We start from the raw sequence: 11,210 nt of genomic DNA, 5'->3' as shown, positions 1-11,210 counted from the left end.
GGATGGACAGATGGATGGATGAATGGGTGGGTGAGTGGGTGGATACATGGATGAATGAGTGGGTGGGTGGATGGATGGATGGATGGACAGATGGACGGATGGACGGATGGACGGACAGATGGATGGATCAGTGGATGAATGGATGGATCAGTGGCTGGCTGGCTATGTCAATGGAGCATGCACATGTCCTACTTTCTGAAGCTGTGCCCCTTAGGGTGGCGTGGCCCACTAGACGTGGTTTCCTCCTGGCTCCAGCTCCCTCGCTGTGTAACCTGGGGAGGTCTGTGCCTCCTAGGGGGCTCCTGTGGGCTTGAGGTGCAGGAGGCTAGGCAGCACCAGGTGCACCTGGCATAGGCCTATGCCCAACTCCAGGGGTTTCAAAAGCCAGACAGGTCCTTGTACCCTCCTGTGTCTGGTATCAGCATCCGGATGCACCAAGCCCCAAGTGTTGCTGGAAACCCCTCTGTCCAGGACCCCCAGGCAGCCAGGACACCACAGTGGAGAGGGGCCAAAGCCCACACGCACCCTGACCCCAAGGCGCTGCCTGCCTCCCCCTCCCCCACTTCGTCCTGTGCCAGCCCTGGGTACCCTCCTTGCAGGCCGCGTCCCTCGCCACCTGGCCTCCTGTCTTCTGGAACTCAGGCCCTGCCTCCTGCTCCCAGCCTCCAATGCCCACATCCAACAGGACTGCTTCTCAGCCCCACCTCACCCCACAGCCGTCACTCAGGCTGCATCAGTACCCGAACGCCCTGCCCTCAGCAGCCGTGGGGCCCCAGGGAGCAGTGGGCACTGAGGGCCTGGGGTTGGTGGCCCAGGTGGCTCAGGCCACCTGCAATGCGTGTGGCCCTGCCAAGGAGGCAGACAGCCCTGAGCCTTAGCACAAAGCATTTTTAGGTTTATTTAAATAAAAATTATAATTTATACAAGACTTTTTCTTTAAACAAACAAAGTTTTCTTAAAAAAATGTTACGGGAGAATTTTTTTTCATCAGTTCTTAATACAGTACAATCCTTTTGTTGAACAAAAGTCACACTGGCAATGATTATTTACAGACCCAAAATAGACTCAGGCTTCAGACATAAAAAATTTAACATTCATCTAGTTCAGGGATTAGTCATAGAAATTAAACATCTGCCCAGATGTACACAATTTGGTAAAAACTACAGCTTCTCCCCATGGGGAGCCCAGAGCCTGTGCCGGTCTGCGCCCCGCTCCCGAGGACTTCCAGGAGGGGTCTGTGCTGGCAGCAGAGCCAACCTGGTGGCCCTCCCCCTCCCCCTGCTCCCCGAACGCGGCCCTCCCTGGGGGGCTGCGGCCACACCTGGCACGTGGTCAGTTTTCATCTCCCTTTCTCCACAAAAGGGACTCGAACTAAACCACCCGACTCTGGTAAAGAAGCCTCATCTGCCCCAGGGACCCCTCCTGCTGTGTTTGGGGACCGAATCCCAGCACCTGAGAAGAGGCGCTCACTGGCCCCGAGGCCCCGGACCCACCCTTGGGCACAGCCGGGCCCTGGGGAGAGAGGGGTGACCATGGTCTGTGGGCAGGGCCTCTGCGGCCGTCCCTGGGGTGGGTCGGTGCCCACCCTGTCTTGCCCCAGGCGCCGAGGCGGGGTTCACTGGGGCGTGTCCCCCGCCCCTGGTGCACCAAGACAGCTGGTCCCCCACAGGGCCAGACCCCCGGCTCAGAGCAGGTTCTGCCCCATTCGGGAAAGGCCGCCATGCGGTCATCCTGCCGCCGACGTCCATGCGGCCCAGAACCAAGAGGGTTCCGCTCCACCACCCGGGATAGGACATGTGCTTAATCTGGTGATCAGCGCGGCTCCCCCCAAAGCACCCCTGGCATCAGCGTGTGACCCTGCAGCCCCTCGTGAAGGGGGTGAAACCAGCCCGTGCCACCGGATCCCTCACCCACACCAGCAAATGAGGATCGGAGCAAAGGTAAAAATTACATCTGAAAAATGATACAAAAATAAGAAAAACAGCTTGCTCTCTGTAAAAAATATAATCTTCTGTTTCTTCAAAAAACAACAATCTCAACGACACCCAGGGGACTCAGGACAGGCTGAGGGGGCTGAGGGGGCTGAGGGGGCTGCCCCAGCAGACGCTCAGGCCCGCGGGGTGGCCACCTCCTTCCAGGACGCCCAGGACGCCTTCCCCTCCCTTTGCCAGTGCAGGTGGCCCCAGCAAACAGGCCTGCGGGCGCTCCCTCCACAAATGCCACCTTGTTCCCGGGAAGCCCAGGCTTCCCTGGGGCGGGGCAGGGGCTGGGAGGGTCTGTGCCCGGACTGGCACTTGCTGGGCACGCGGGGGAGGGAACACTGTCACACGGCGGCTGCAGGCAGTGCAGGCCCGAGCCTCTGGGCTCGGCTCACGGTTGTTCCCTGACGCACAGGGGCTGCCAGAGAGCCTCTGGCATGGCCCAAAGGCGGCTGCAGCCTGGGCCACCATGGACCCAGAACACTCCTGGCCACTCCCTTCCCCAACCAACCCGGGCAACTGCAGCCTGGAGACCACGTGCCAGACATGCCACGGTGCTCAGAGCACCTCCAACGGCCTTCACAGATGTTCTCCTGGGCCTTCCAAAGAGCAAGGTGTGAGAAAGATGTGCTTTTACCTGCACCATCCCGTGCCCTTACTGCTCACCGACTACAGACCTCCTGGCTGGCGTGTCAGGCTGAGAGCGGCGGGCGGGTCCTTACAGACTCGGTGCTGAGCGCCCTGGAGGCCAGCAAGGAAGGTGCCACCCAAGACACTGAGGGCAGGCGCGGGGTGGGCCCTTCTCACCCTCCCTGCTCCCGTGGAGCACAGGCAGGGACAGGGACAGGCTCCCGGCTCCAGCCCGGCGCCAAGAACAAATGCCTCAAGAGGGCCTCACGTAAGAGGAAGGAGGACTGCCAGGCCTGCTTCTCGGTGGTTAGTGAAAGGCCCCCATGTCCCTCCTTGATGACATCTTTCTGTCCCCTGGAGGAAGGGCCCCGCACTCTTCAGCTATGGCTTTGGTGGTGGACGAGCTTCCGGCCTCTGCAGAGCGGGACACAAGGTTGCGAGAGCCTCTGGGGTGGCTGGAGAGGTTTCTCTGTCCAGGCTGGCACAGAGAAGGGCGGGGCCAGGGGTCCGGTGCGTCCTCTCTACGGGCCCCCGAGGGCCTCTGCCCCTCCCCCAGTCTGCAGGTGGCCCTCGGAGGCGCCTGCCGCGCCCTGCGGGAGAGACGCGCCCCCAGCCCTGTGAGCCCTGGCCCCTTCGTGGTCGATAAAACGCAGAGGCCAACACAATAGAACCGCAGGTCCAGGAGAATTATTGCAAAAGCTCATGAGGATGTCCAATTGCTTCCACTACCAAATTGTTAAAAAAAAGAAAAAAAAAAAAAATTCCAGCAACGTCCCAGGCAAGTCAATACTAGCTGTCCCCGCCAGACGCTGCCGCTGAGGTGATCTTGATGTACTGGCTGAGAATGGTCTCGAAGGCCTCATCCCTGTGCACCATGGCACCAAACACGAGCGGCTGGCAGGGAAGAAATGCCACCAGTGAGCATGGCACAGCCAGGCTGGCGCCAGGACCAGGACCAAGACGAAGTCTAAGACCAGCCCCAGGCCAGCACGCAGTCACATGGGTCTGGGTGCCAAAGACAGGTGTCCCCCGACTACCCGGAGCCAGGCTCCAGCTTTCAGGGGAACAGAGCCAAGAGACAGAGGACAGCCAGGCTTCAGCCCCGTGCCTCTCTACTCCCGAGTCTCTGAGTCGGGGGCCCCCCATGCCCGGCATCCCTGTCTGTCCCATGACTCGATGGCCCCAGCAAGATTTCCAGCTCAACCTGGACGCAGCCCCAGGCTCCGGCTGCTGCAAGGGAGAGGTGGCTTTCTGACCCCGCTGCCCAAACGAACCTCTGGCTGGCTGCCCCACGCTGGTCCCAGGGTTGCCCAGAGCCAGGCCCCTGGGCCCACACTGACCCCGGGCGGCCCCCGCCCGGCACTTACTTTCTGAGTGGATGGCGTTGACACGGCGATCCCCATGCCCGAGCCCGGGAGGACAGACAGGACCTTGTACTGAAAAGGCAAGCGTGGCTGTCACCACAGGCCTCCGCAGGCCCAGGGCATCCTCCTCCGCTGGGCATACAGGCGGCAGGGCCCACGGGCAACCAGGACTTCCGAGCAACAGAGGGTAGGACCTGTGGGCACCTCCTCACTTTGTGGCCGAGACACCAGACCTGGAAAGGGTCTGTCCCACCCCATCCCAGACCGCCGGGCAGCTGGCCTGAGGAAGGTCGGAGACAAGCAGGCCCGAGGAGGCTGACGGTGGGCACTGGGCCCCAGAACTCGCTCTCAGGGCCTGGCACCAGAGGGCCATCTGTCAGCACTGCCAAACCCAAGAGGCAGGCTGAAAGGACCCCAGCCCTGAACTCACCCCTTCTGGTCACCTGACTGCACACTTTTTTCCAGAGCCGGATGGGAGAGATCACCCACAACTGCCATGGGGCGAGAGTGCCCCCGGGGCCAGTGCAGACACGCCCAGGACGCTCGGAGCTGGGAGGGAGCTGCGGGCCCTGACCACCCTGGCTGAGTGTGCCTGCCAGTGCCTCACTGAGCCTCCCCTGTCCCAGAGAACAAGGGACCACGGGCACCTGTGGCCACGCCCACCTACTCATTCCATGTGACGGTCAAATGCTGAGCAAATGCCCAGAGCGGGTGCGATCATCTGAGCTCTCACCTGAAAACCTGCGTCCGAGGCAAGAGCTCAGGGCCCCTGTGCTTTTCTTTGTGGGGAGGGTCCCAGATACGAGGAGGGGGGGAACACAGTAGCCAGAGCAGGGCGTGGGCGCCTGACCTCATGGGCTCCAACCCAGCCCCTCCACTTTGAGACACAGGTCCAGGCAAGCGGACCCAGGGCAGGCACTGACCCACAGCGATGCAGGGACTCAAGCCAAGGACCCGGACCATGGCCGGCCAGCGCGGCCACGGTGTCCAGATGCCGACAGAGGCTGGCAGAGGTCTACATGGAAAGCCTCGCCAGCCGCTGTCAGGTGATGAAGAAAACACGGGGGCTGGTGGGGGTGGATGGCTTCACCAACCTTCTGGATGTCCGTGATGTCCACCAGCTTGATGACTTTGTTCCTCTTTGAGGACCCGGATTTGGAGCTTTCGAAGCACAAGTAACTGGAAGGGAAACGGACAGAGGCGTCGCCTGGCTCTTGAACCAGAGCGTGCTCCCACCAGGTGGGGGTCTCCCGCGGCTGCCCCTCAGCCCTCAGTGGGATGAACAGAGACGCTCCCTCCCCACCAGACACAGCATGTGTGACACACACACGGCCACCGCTCTGTGAGACACACTCGTGGTCACGCTCTGTGAGACACGGCCACCGCTCTGTGTAAGACACTCATGGCCACCGCTCTGTGTGAGACACTCACAGCCGCCGCTCTGTGTGAGACACTCAGGGCCGCTGCTCTGTGTGAGACACTCAGGGCCACTGCTCTGTGTGACACACTCGTGGCCACCGCTCTGTGAGACACTCAAGGTCACCACTCTGAGACACGGCCACCGTTCTGTGTGTGACACTCAAGGCCACTGATCTGTGTGAGACACTCAAGGCCACTGCTGTGTGTGACACACTCATGGCCACCGCTCTGAGACACAGCCACCGCTCTGTGTGACACACGGCCACTGCTCTGAGACACACGGCCACCGCTCTGTGTGAGACACTCGTGGCCACCGCTCTGTGTGAGACACTCACGGCCACCGCTCTGTGTGAGACACTCGTGGCCACCGCTCTGTGTGAGACACTCGTGGTCACCGCTCTGTGTGAGACACTCGTGGTCACCGCTCTGTGTGAGACACTCGTGGTCACCGCTCTGTGTGAGACACTCGTGGCCACTGCTCCGTGAGACACTCACGGCCACCGCTCTGTGTGAAACCTAAGACTGCCGTTCCCAGGACGCTGGGAATGAGATTCCCATTCCCCTGGGATTCCCAGCGAGCGACACAGGCGTCCCAGAGCCCTAGCTGGGAGTGTCCAGGTCACCTCCTCTGCAAGAAGCAGAGGGGAGGCAGGGCCTTGGCCACTGCTACAGGTGTGGGGGACGGGGTGGCCGAGGGTCAGGCAAGACCAAGAACAGATCCCATCCCCAGGCCAGCTCCTGCACTCCCACATCTGGGGTTTCAGGGGTTTGGAGTGTAGCAAGAGAAGAGTCAACGTCCTCTTCTGGCTACCGTGTCTCAGACAGCAACAAGGACCCAGAGCCTCAGTACTAGCTACGGGCCTCGGTCCCCTCCTTGGGAGACTCTGCCCCTGGTCTCCATGAACTGCTTGGGCCCCAGAGGAGACAGCATCCCTGCCGGCCTGAGGGAGGACAGCAGTGTGGCACAGGCCACGTCCGGCTTGGAGGCGACACTTTTCCCCTGGGAGCCCAGACAGCCAGCAAGAGCGGAGCGTGGGAGAGGCCACGGCCGCCACTCGGGAAAACCTGCACTGGGCCAGCCGTGCCATCCCAGAGCCCAGGCAACCCCTCCTGTGCCCCCACCCCTGCAGCCACACAGGGCCCCCCGGCCGCACTCACTTCTCCGTGACGTAGAGCACCCCGTTCCTGATGTAGTCCGTGGGCATCTTCCGGTCCCTGTTGATGAGGCAGCAGCGCCAGCCGTTCTCGCACACTAATGGGAGAAGGCCCGCCCGTCACGCCTTCCACTGGAAATAGCCAGCCTCTGACCTGACGCTGGGACCCGGGAGTCCTGACTCTCAGATCCTGACATCCACCCACTGCGCTCACGTCACCCCCACAGCGAGAGGAAGGCGCGCTGGCAAGAGTGAGGTGGCCGCGGAGGGTGGAAAACAGATGCTTCCTCTTCACCAGGCACTGGCAGTGTTTTTAAAGTGAAAGCAGCCAGGCAGAGCAGGGAGCAACAGAAGTGACAGTGCGGCCAGGACGCCACCTCCATGAAGACCGGCAGTGCCAGGGCTCAGCAGAGGACGAAACTCAGTTCTCCGCAGCTGCCTCTGCAGCCGCTCAGCGCACACCTCGGGCTGCCCGGTTTAGTTTAACAGGAATTCCCTTTGGGAAGGCTGACCTGTCCCCAGGCTCCTGCGTCACCTCTCCCTTGGCAGCTCCTGTTTCTCCAGACACGATGGAACCAGGAGCAGACCCCCTGCCAGCGCCCTGCCGGCCCTGACGCCTCGCCCTGGAGTCTGTCCCCAGCGGGCCACCTGCACGCCTGCTCTCAGGGGAGTGCTACAGCGTGGGTGGCTCTCCCCACGGACACGCCCTCCTCCCCTGGAGCCCACAGAGTCCTCATGACCCCCGGCTCCTGCACTGCCTCCTGGGGTCCTGGGGCAGTGGATGTGAACGCTGTCCCGAGGGCTCCTCTGGCCTGTCATAGGGCAACCCCCTCCTGTACCCACAGCACCCCCAAAGGGCCTTCAGTCTGTGCCTGTGCTCAGCCTGGCCTCAGGCTCACATACCTGCCAGCGGACGCTCGTTTTCTGTCAGGTTGAAGATTTCGTGGAAATTGCCCTTCTTGGTGCTGTGGAAGCGGCCAGCGTCCTCCTCTTTACCCAGGCCGGCCGGTGCGCTGGGCACATAGCTCCGTGATGAGGTCGTCTGCAGCTGCCAACGGCAAACAGCCCGAGGTCAGGCCCACTGCCCACGTCCGCAGCACCCAGATGCGCTGGCCGCACGCACACGCCCCCACAAGCTGGAATCCGAATTCGGGAAGACATTCCCCAGGCCCCTTCTGGCCCAGCGCGGCTCCTTCCAGGCAGGGCCACCTCACTTCAGCGGGGAGAGCCCAGTAACCCTCCAGACTCATCTGAAACACCGGGAGGAGAGCACCGAGGCCCACTCACTCCCCATGGTCCCGGCTGGGCCACTGTGCTGGACATCTGGAGGGCCTGTGACTGAATGAAATATGGCCCAGGGCCAGCCTGTGGCTCCAAGGGGGCCCTTCTCAAGCTGCCTGGTCTCAGTGCCAGAGCCTCACCTGTCAGGGATGGCAGGGGCCGGGCGCCCCCATGGAGGGGCCACTCCCAGGCCCGCTGGCTCTCAGTCATCATGGCCAGTCCCCAAGTGTTGCCTTGGGCTTGGGAGGGGCTGGATGGGCCTCAGACACCGCAGTGGTAACGGGAAAGAAAAAACCCTCACATTTTAAAGACTCCATAAAATTGAATAAACAGCCTCTAAATGAGCCGGAGGTGAACACAGCACTGTGGGCCTGGGGATGTCCGGCTTCGTGGCCCCCCATCCCGCTACCCCCGCAGCTGGGGGCCGGGCTCACCCTGCGCGAGACGGCAGCACTGGAGCGCTCCTTGAGCTGCGGGTCGGTGGGGAGGCTCCTCCAGATGATATAGGGCGTGTCGTACTTGGCACGCAGCCTCGGGCAGCGTTTAAAGATGAAATCGATGAGGAAGAACTTGATACCAGCATAGAGTCCTGACAGCAGGGGACACAGGCTGCTCAACACAGACCCCTGAGGGCAGGGGACACAGCCCGCTCCATCCAGAGTCCTGCAGCTGTGCCAGTCTACTCAGGGTGATGGTTCCACCACCTCCCGCCTCCCAGATTGGCACCCTCCGCTCTGAGCCTGGATGTGAGAGTCCGGCTGCTCGCTCAGTCCTCACCCTGGACGCCCCACTCCCCCCAACTCCCCTGGGGCCCCATCCAGCTGCAGCCGTGCCCTGCATGTTCAGACCTATGGCCAGCCTTCCCCTGCACGCCACACACCTTCCCGCCCCAGAATCACGCAACGACTATGCCCCTCCCCAGTGGGCTCCTCCCCACCTTCCGCTTGGCACTGAAGGGCACCATCACCTGCCCAGCAGTTCAGGGAATGTTCCCAGCATCCCTTCAAGGCCCTCCCTGACCCCCGTCCCGCCCACCTGCAAACTGGTGGCTCTGCCCTCCAAACAGGCCAGATCCACTAAAGACCCACTTAAGACCTACTCAGGGTGACGGTCCAGCACCTCGCGCCTCCTAGATTGGCACCCTCCACCCTGAGTCTGGATGTGAGAGTCCAGCGGCTTGCTCAGTCCTCACCCTGGACACCCCCAGCCTCGCTCCCCTTGGGCCCATTCCAGCTGCACAGTCTCCACCCCAGGCGAGGGCCCCACTGCCAGCGCCCCACCCACTCCCACTAAGACCCCTCAGCTCTTCTAGGACCCCCCATCCCATGCCCCTCACTTCTCTCTCCAACTCTGCCCGGCTCCGGGCAGTTCTCAACCCACCTAAAACACTTCAGGACTGTGCCTCCTCTGCCCCAATTCCCCACACCAGGCACCCAATCTGAGGTGCCTCCATGGCAATGCGTCCCCAACCCCCCTCCCACTTGCCCTCCTTCACCTGGGTGCCCCCCCAGGCCCGGCCCAGCCCTGTTCAGACGGCCTCCCACAACCACCTGCTCAGACGGCTCCCAGCCACGCCCTCACAGGCTCCCCTCCCCCAGCTCCATTTTCTCCCGGGCACTGTCACCTGACACAATCATGGTCAGTCCCCCTACAAAGCATGACCTCAGAAGAGCAGGGCCTGGCTGCGCCCCAGGACCCCACCCGGCAACAGACGCAGGGATGGCAGGTGGGGCCGGCCCCCACACACCTCCTAACGCACCCCTCTGGGCAGCGAAAGCTGTCAGGAGTTCCGGTCTCTCCAGGTGCCCCTCCCAGTGCTGGGGGCTGTCTCACTGCCCACAGTGCCTGGCCCACCAGACCAGACCAGACGTGGCAGGTCCTCCCTGCAGGGGCCCCAGGGTCAGAGTTCCATGTACTATCAGTGCTGTAAGGGGATTGATAAAACCGTGCCTTGTTTCGTTTTTTGCCTTTGTAGGACGTTTTCACATAAATTCATCAATCAAGTCAGACTTTTTGACCCCAGTTCTCTACTTGTTGATTCTTTTTTTTGAGACGGAGTCTTTGCTCTGTTGCCCAGGCTGGAGTGCAGTGACTCGATCTCAGCTCACTGCAACCTCCCGGGTTCAAGCGATTCTCCTGCCCATCTCTCAAGTAGCTGGGCACCTACCACCACACCTGGCTAAAAATTTTGTATTTTTAGTAGAGACGGGGTTTCAGCATGTTGGCCAAGCTGGTCTCGAATTCTTGACCTCAAGTGATTCACCCGCCTGGGCCTCCCAAAGTGCTGGGACTACAGGCATGAGCCACCGCGCCTGGACAACTTGTTGATTCTTGAAAGATGCTAGATGTAGGGAGGGGCAGGGCCAGAACCACCCTCTTGGCTGACTGGACGGAGCTCCCCGGTCTCCCTCCACGTGGTGCCCGACCCGTGAGGGACAGCTCAGCTCAAGAGAGCCCAAGTCCCAGCTGGGGCCGTCCTTGCTTGGGGCAGGCAGCCTCTGCCCCTCTAAGCTGAGGTCTCTTGTCAGCACTGCAAAAGGACACGTGGGCACTGAGGAGCCAGGAATGCCACCTTGGCCCACATCTGGCAGGGTCAGCGCCGCCCAGTGGCAGTGGTGATCTCAGTGTGGTTGCAAGAACCCAAACACACTGGTTGTCACAAAAAAGGAAAGCAGGGGCCGGGTGGGGTGGCTCACGCCTGTAATCCCAGCACTTTGGGAGGCCGAGGCGGGCGGATCACGAGGTCAGGGGTTCGAGACCAGACTTGCCAACATGGTGAAACCATTAAAAATACAAAAATTAGGTGAGTGTGGTGGTGCGCCCCTGTAATTGCAGCTACTCCCAAGGCTGAGGCAGAACAATCACTCAAACCCCGGGGACGGAGGTTGTAGTGAGCGGAGATCGTGCCACTGCACTCCAGCCGGGTGAGACAGAGTGAGACTCCATCTCGAAAAAAAAAGGACAGCAGGGCAAATCCAGGACACCAAGGCCCAGGTGCACACCCCCAGGCTCCCTGTGGAGGGCGGCCTGTCCCGGAGCTGCCCAGGGCTCCAAGTGCACTGCAGCTCTGGAGCCTCGGCACCTGGACCCAAGCCCAGGGGTCTAACAAGAGGACACGGCAGTCACCTACCCACTCAGGAGCCTAGAGTCCTGGGTGCTAGCCAGAGGGGCTCCAGGGCATTGTCAGGGGAAGGGTCTGATCAAATCTGGCTCTGCCCACTCCTGGTGATGCCACCTGATGGCCACAATGAGCTGTCGCTAGAGAGCTCAGCCCTGCTGCGTCCAGCGGCCTGTCCTCCCACCAGCAGTTACGCTGGGTCAGGACTAGGGTCAGGCTGGCGTTACAGCAAAGGCATTCAGAAAAGCGGCAGAGGAGCGGCGGG

At 61.6% G+C, this 11,210-nt stretch overlaps 1 protein-coding gene across 2 annotated transcripts in view; it reads right to left on the bottom strand.

Moving 5' to 3' along the window:
• Nucleotides 1-872: 872 nt before the first annotated feature.
• The window catches only part of GRAMD4 (GRAM domain containing 4), a 70,456-nt gene continuing 60,118 nt past the window's right edge, over nt 873-11,210 (bottom strand). For both annotated transcript variants that reach the window (XM_011984055.1, XM_011984054.1), the window contains exons 14-19: nt 8,262-8,416; nt 7,450-7,594; nt 6,551-6,644; nt 5,068-5,152; nt 3,977-4,045; nt 873-3,503 (exon numbers count right to left, since the gene is read on the bottom strand). In XM_011984055.1, coding sequence (XP_011839445.1) covers nt 3,399-3,503; nt 3,977-4,045; nt 5,068-5,152; nt 6,551-6,644; nt 7,450-7,594; nt 8,262-8,416 — 653 coding nt within the window. In that variant the 3' untranslated portion in view covers nt 873-3,398. The remainder of the gene's footprint in view (nt 3,504-3,976; nt 4,046-5,067; nt 5,153-6,550; nt 6,645-7,449; nt 7,595-8,261; nt 8,417-11,210) is intronic.

Source organism: Mandrillus leucophaeus, unplaced genomic scaffold (assembly GCF_000951045.1).
Source record: "Mandrillus leucophaeus isolate KB7577 unplaced genomic scaffold, Mleu.le_1.0 Scaffold26, whole genome shotgun sequence".
NCBI lineage: Eukaryota > Metazoa > Chordata > Mammalia > Primates > Cercopithecidae > Mandrillus > Mandrillus leucophaeus.
This window is presented reverse-complemented; position numbering and strand designations above follow the sequence as displayed.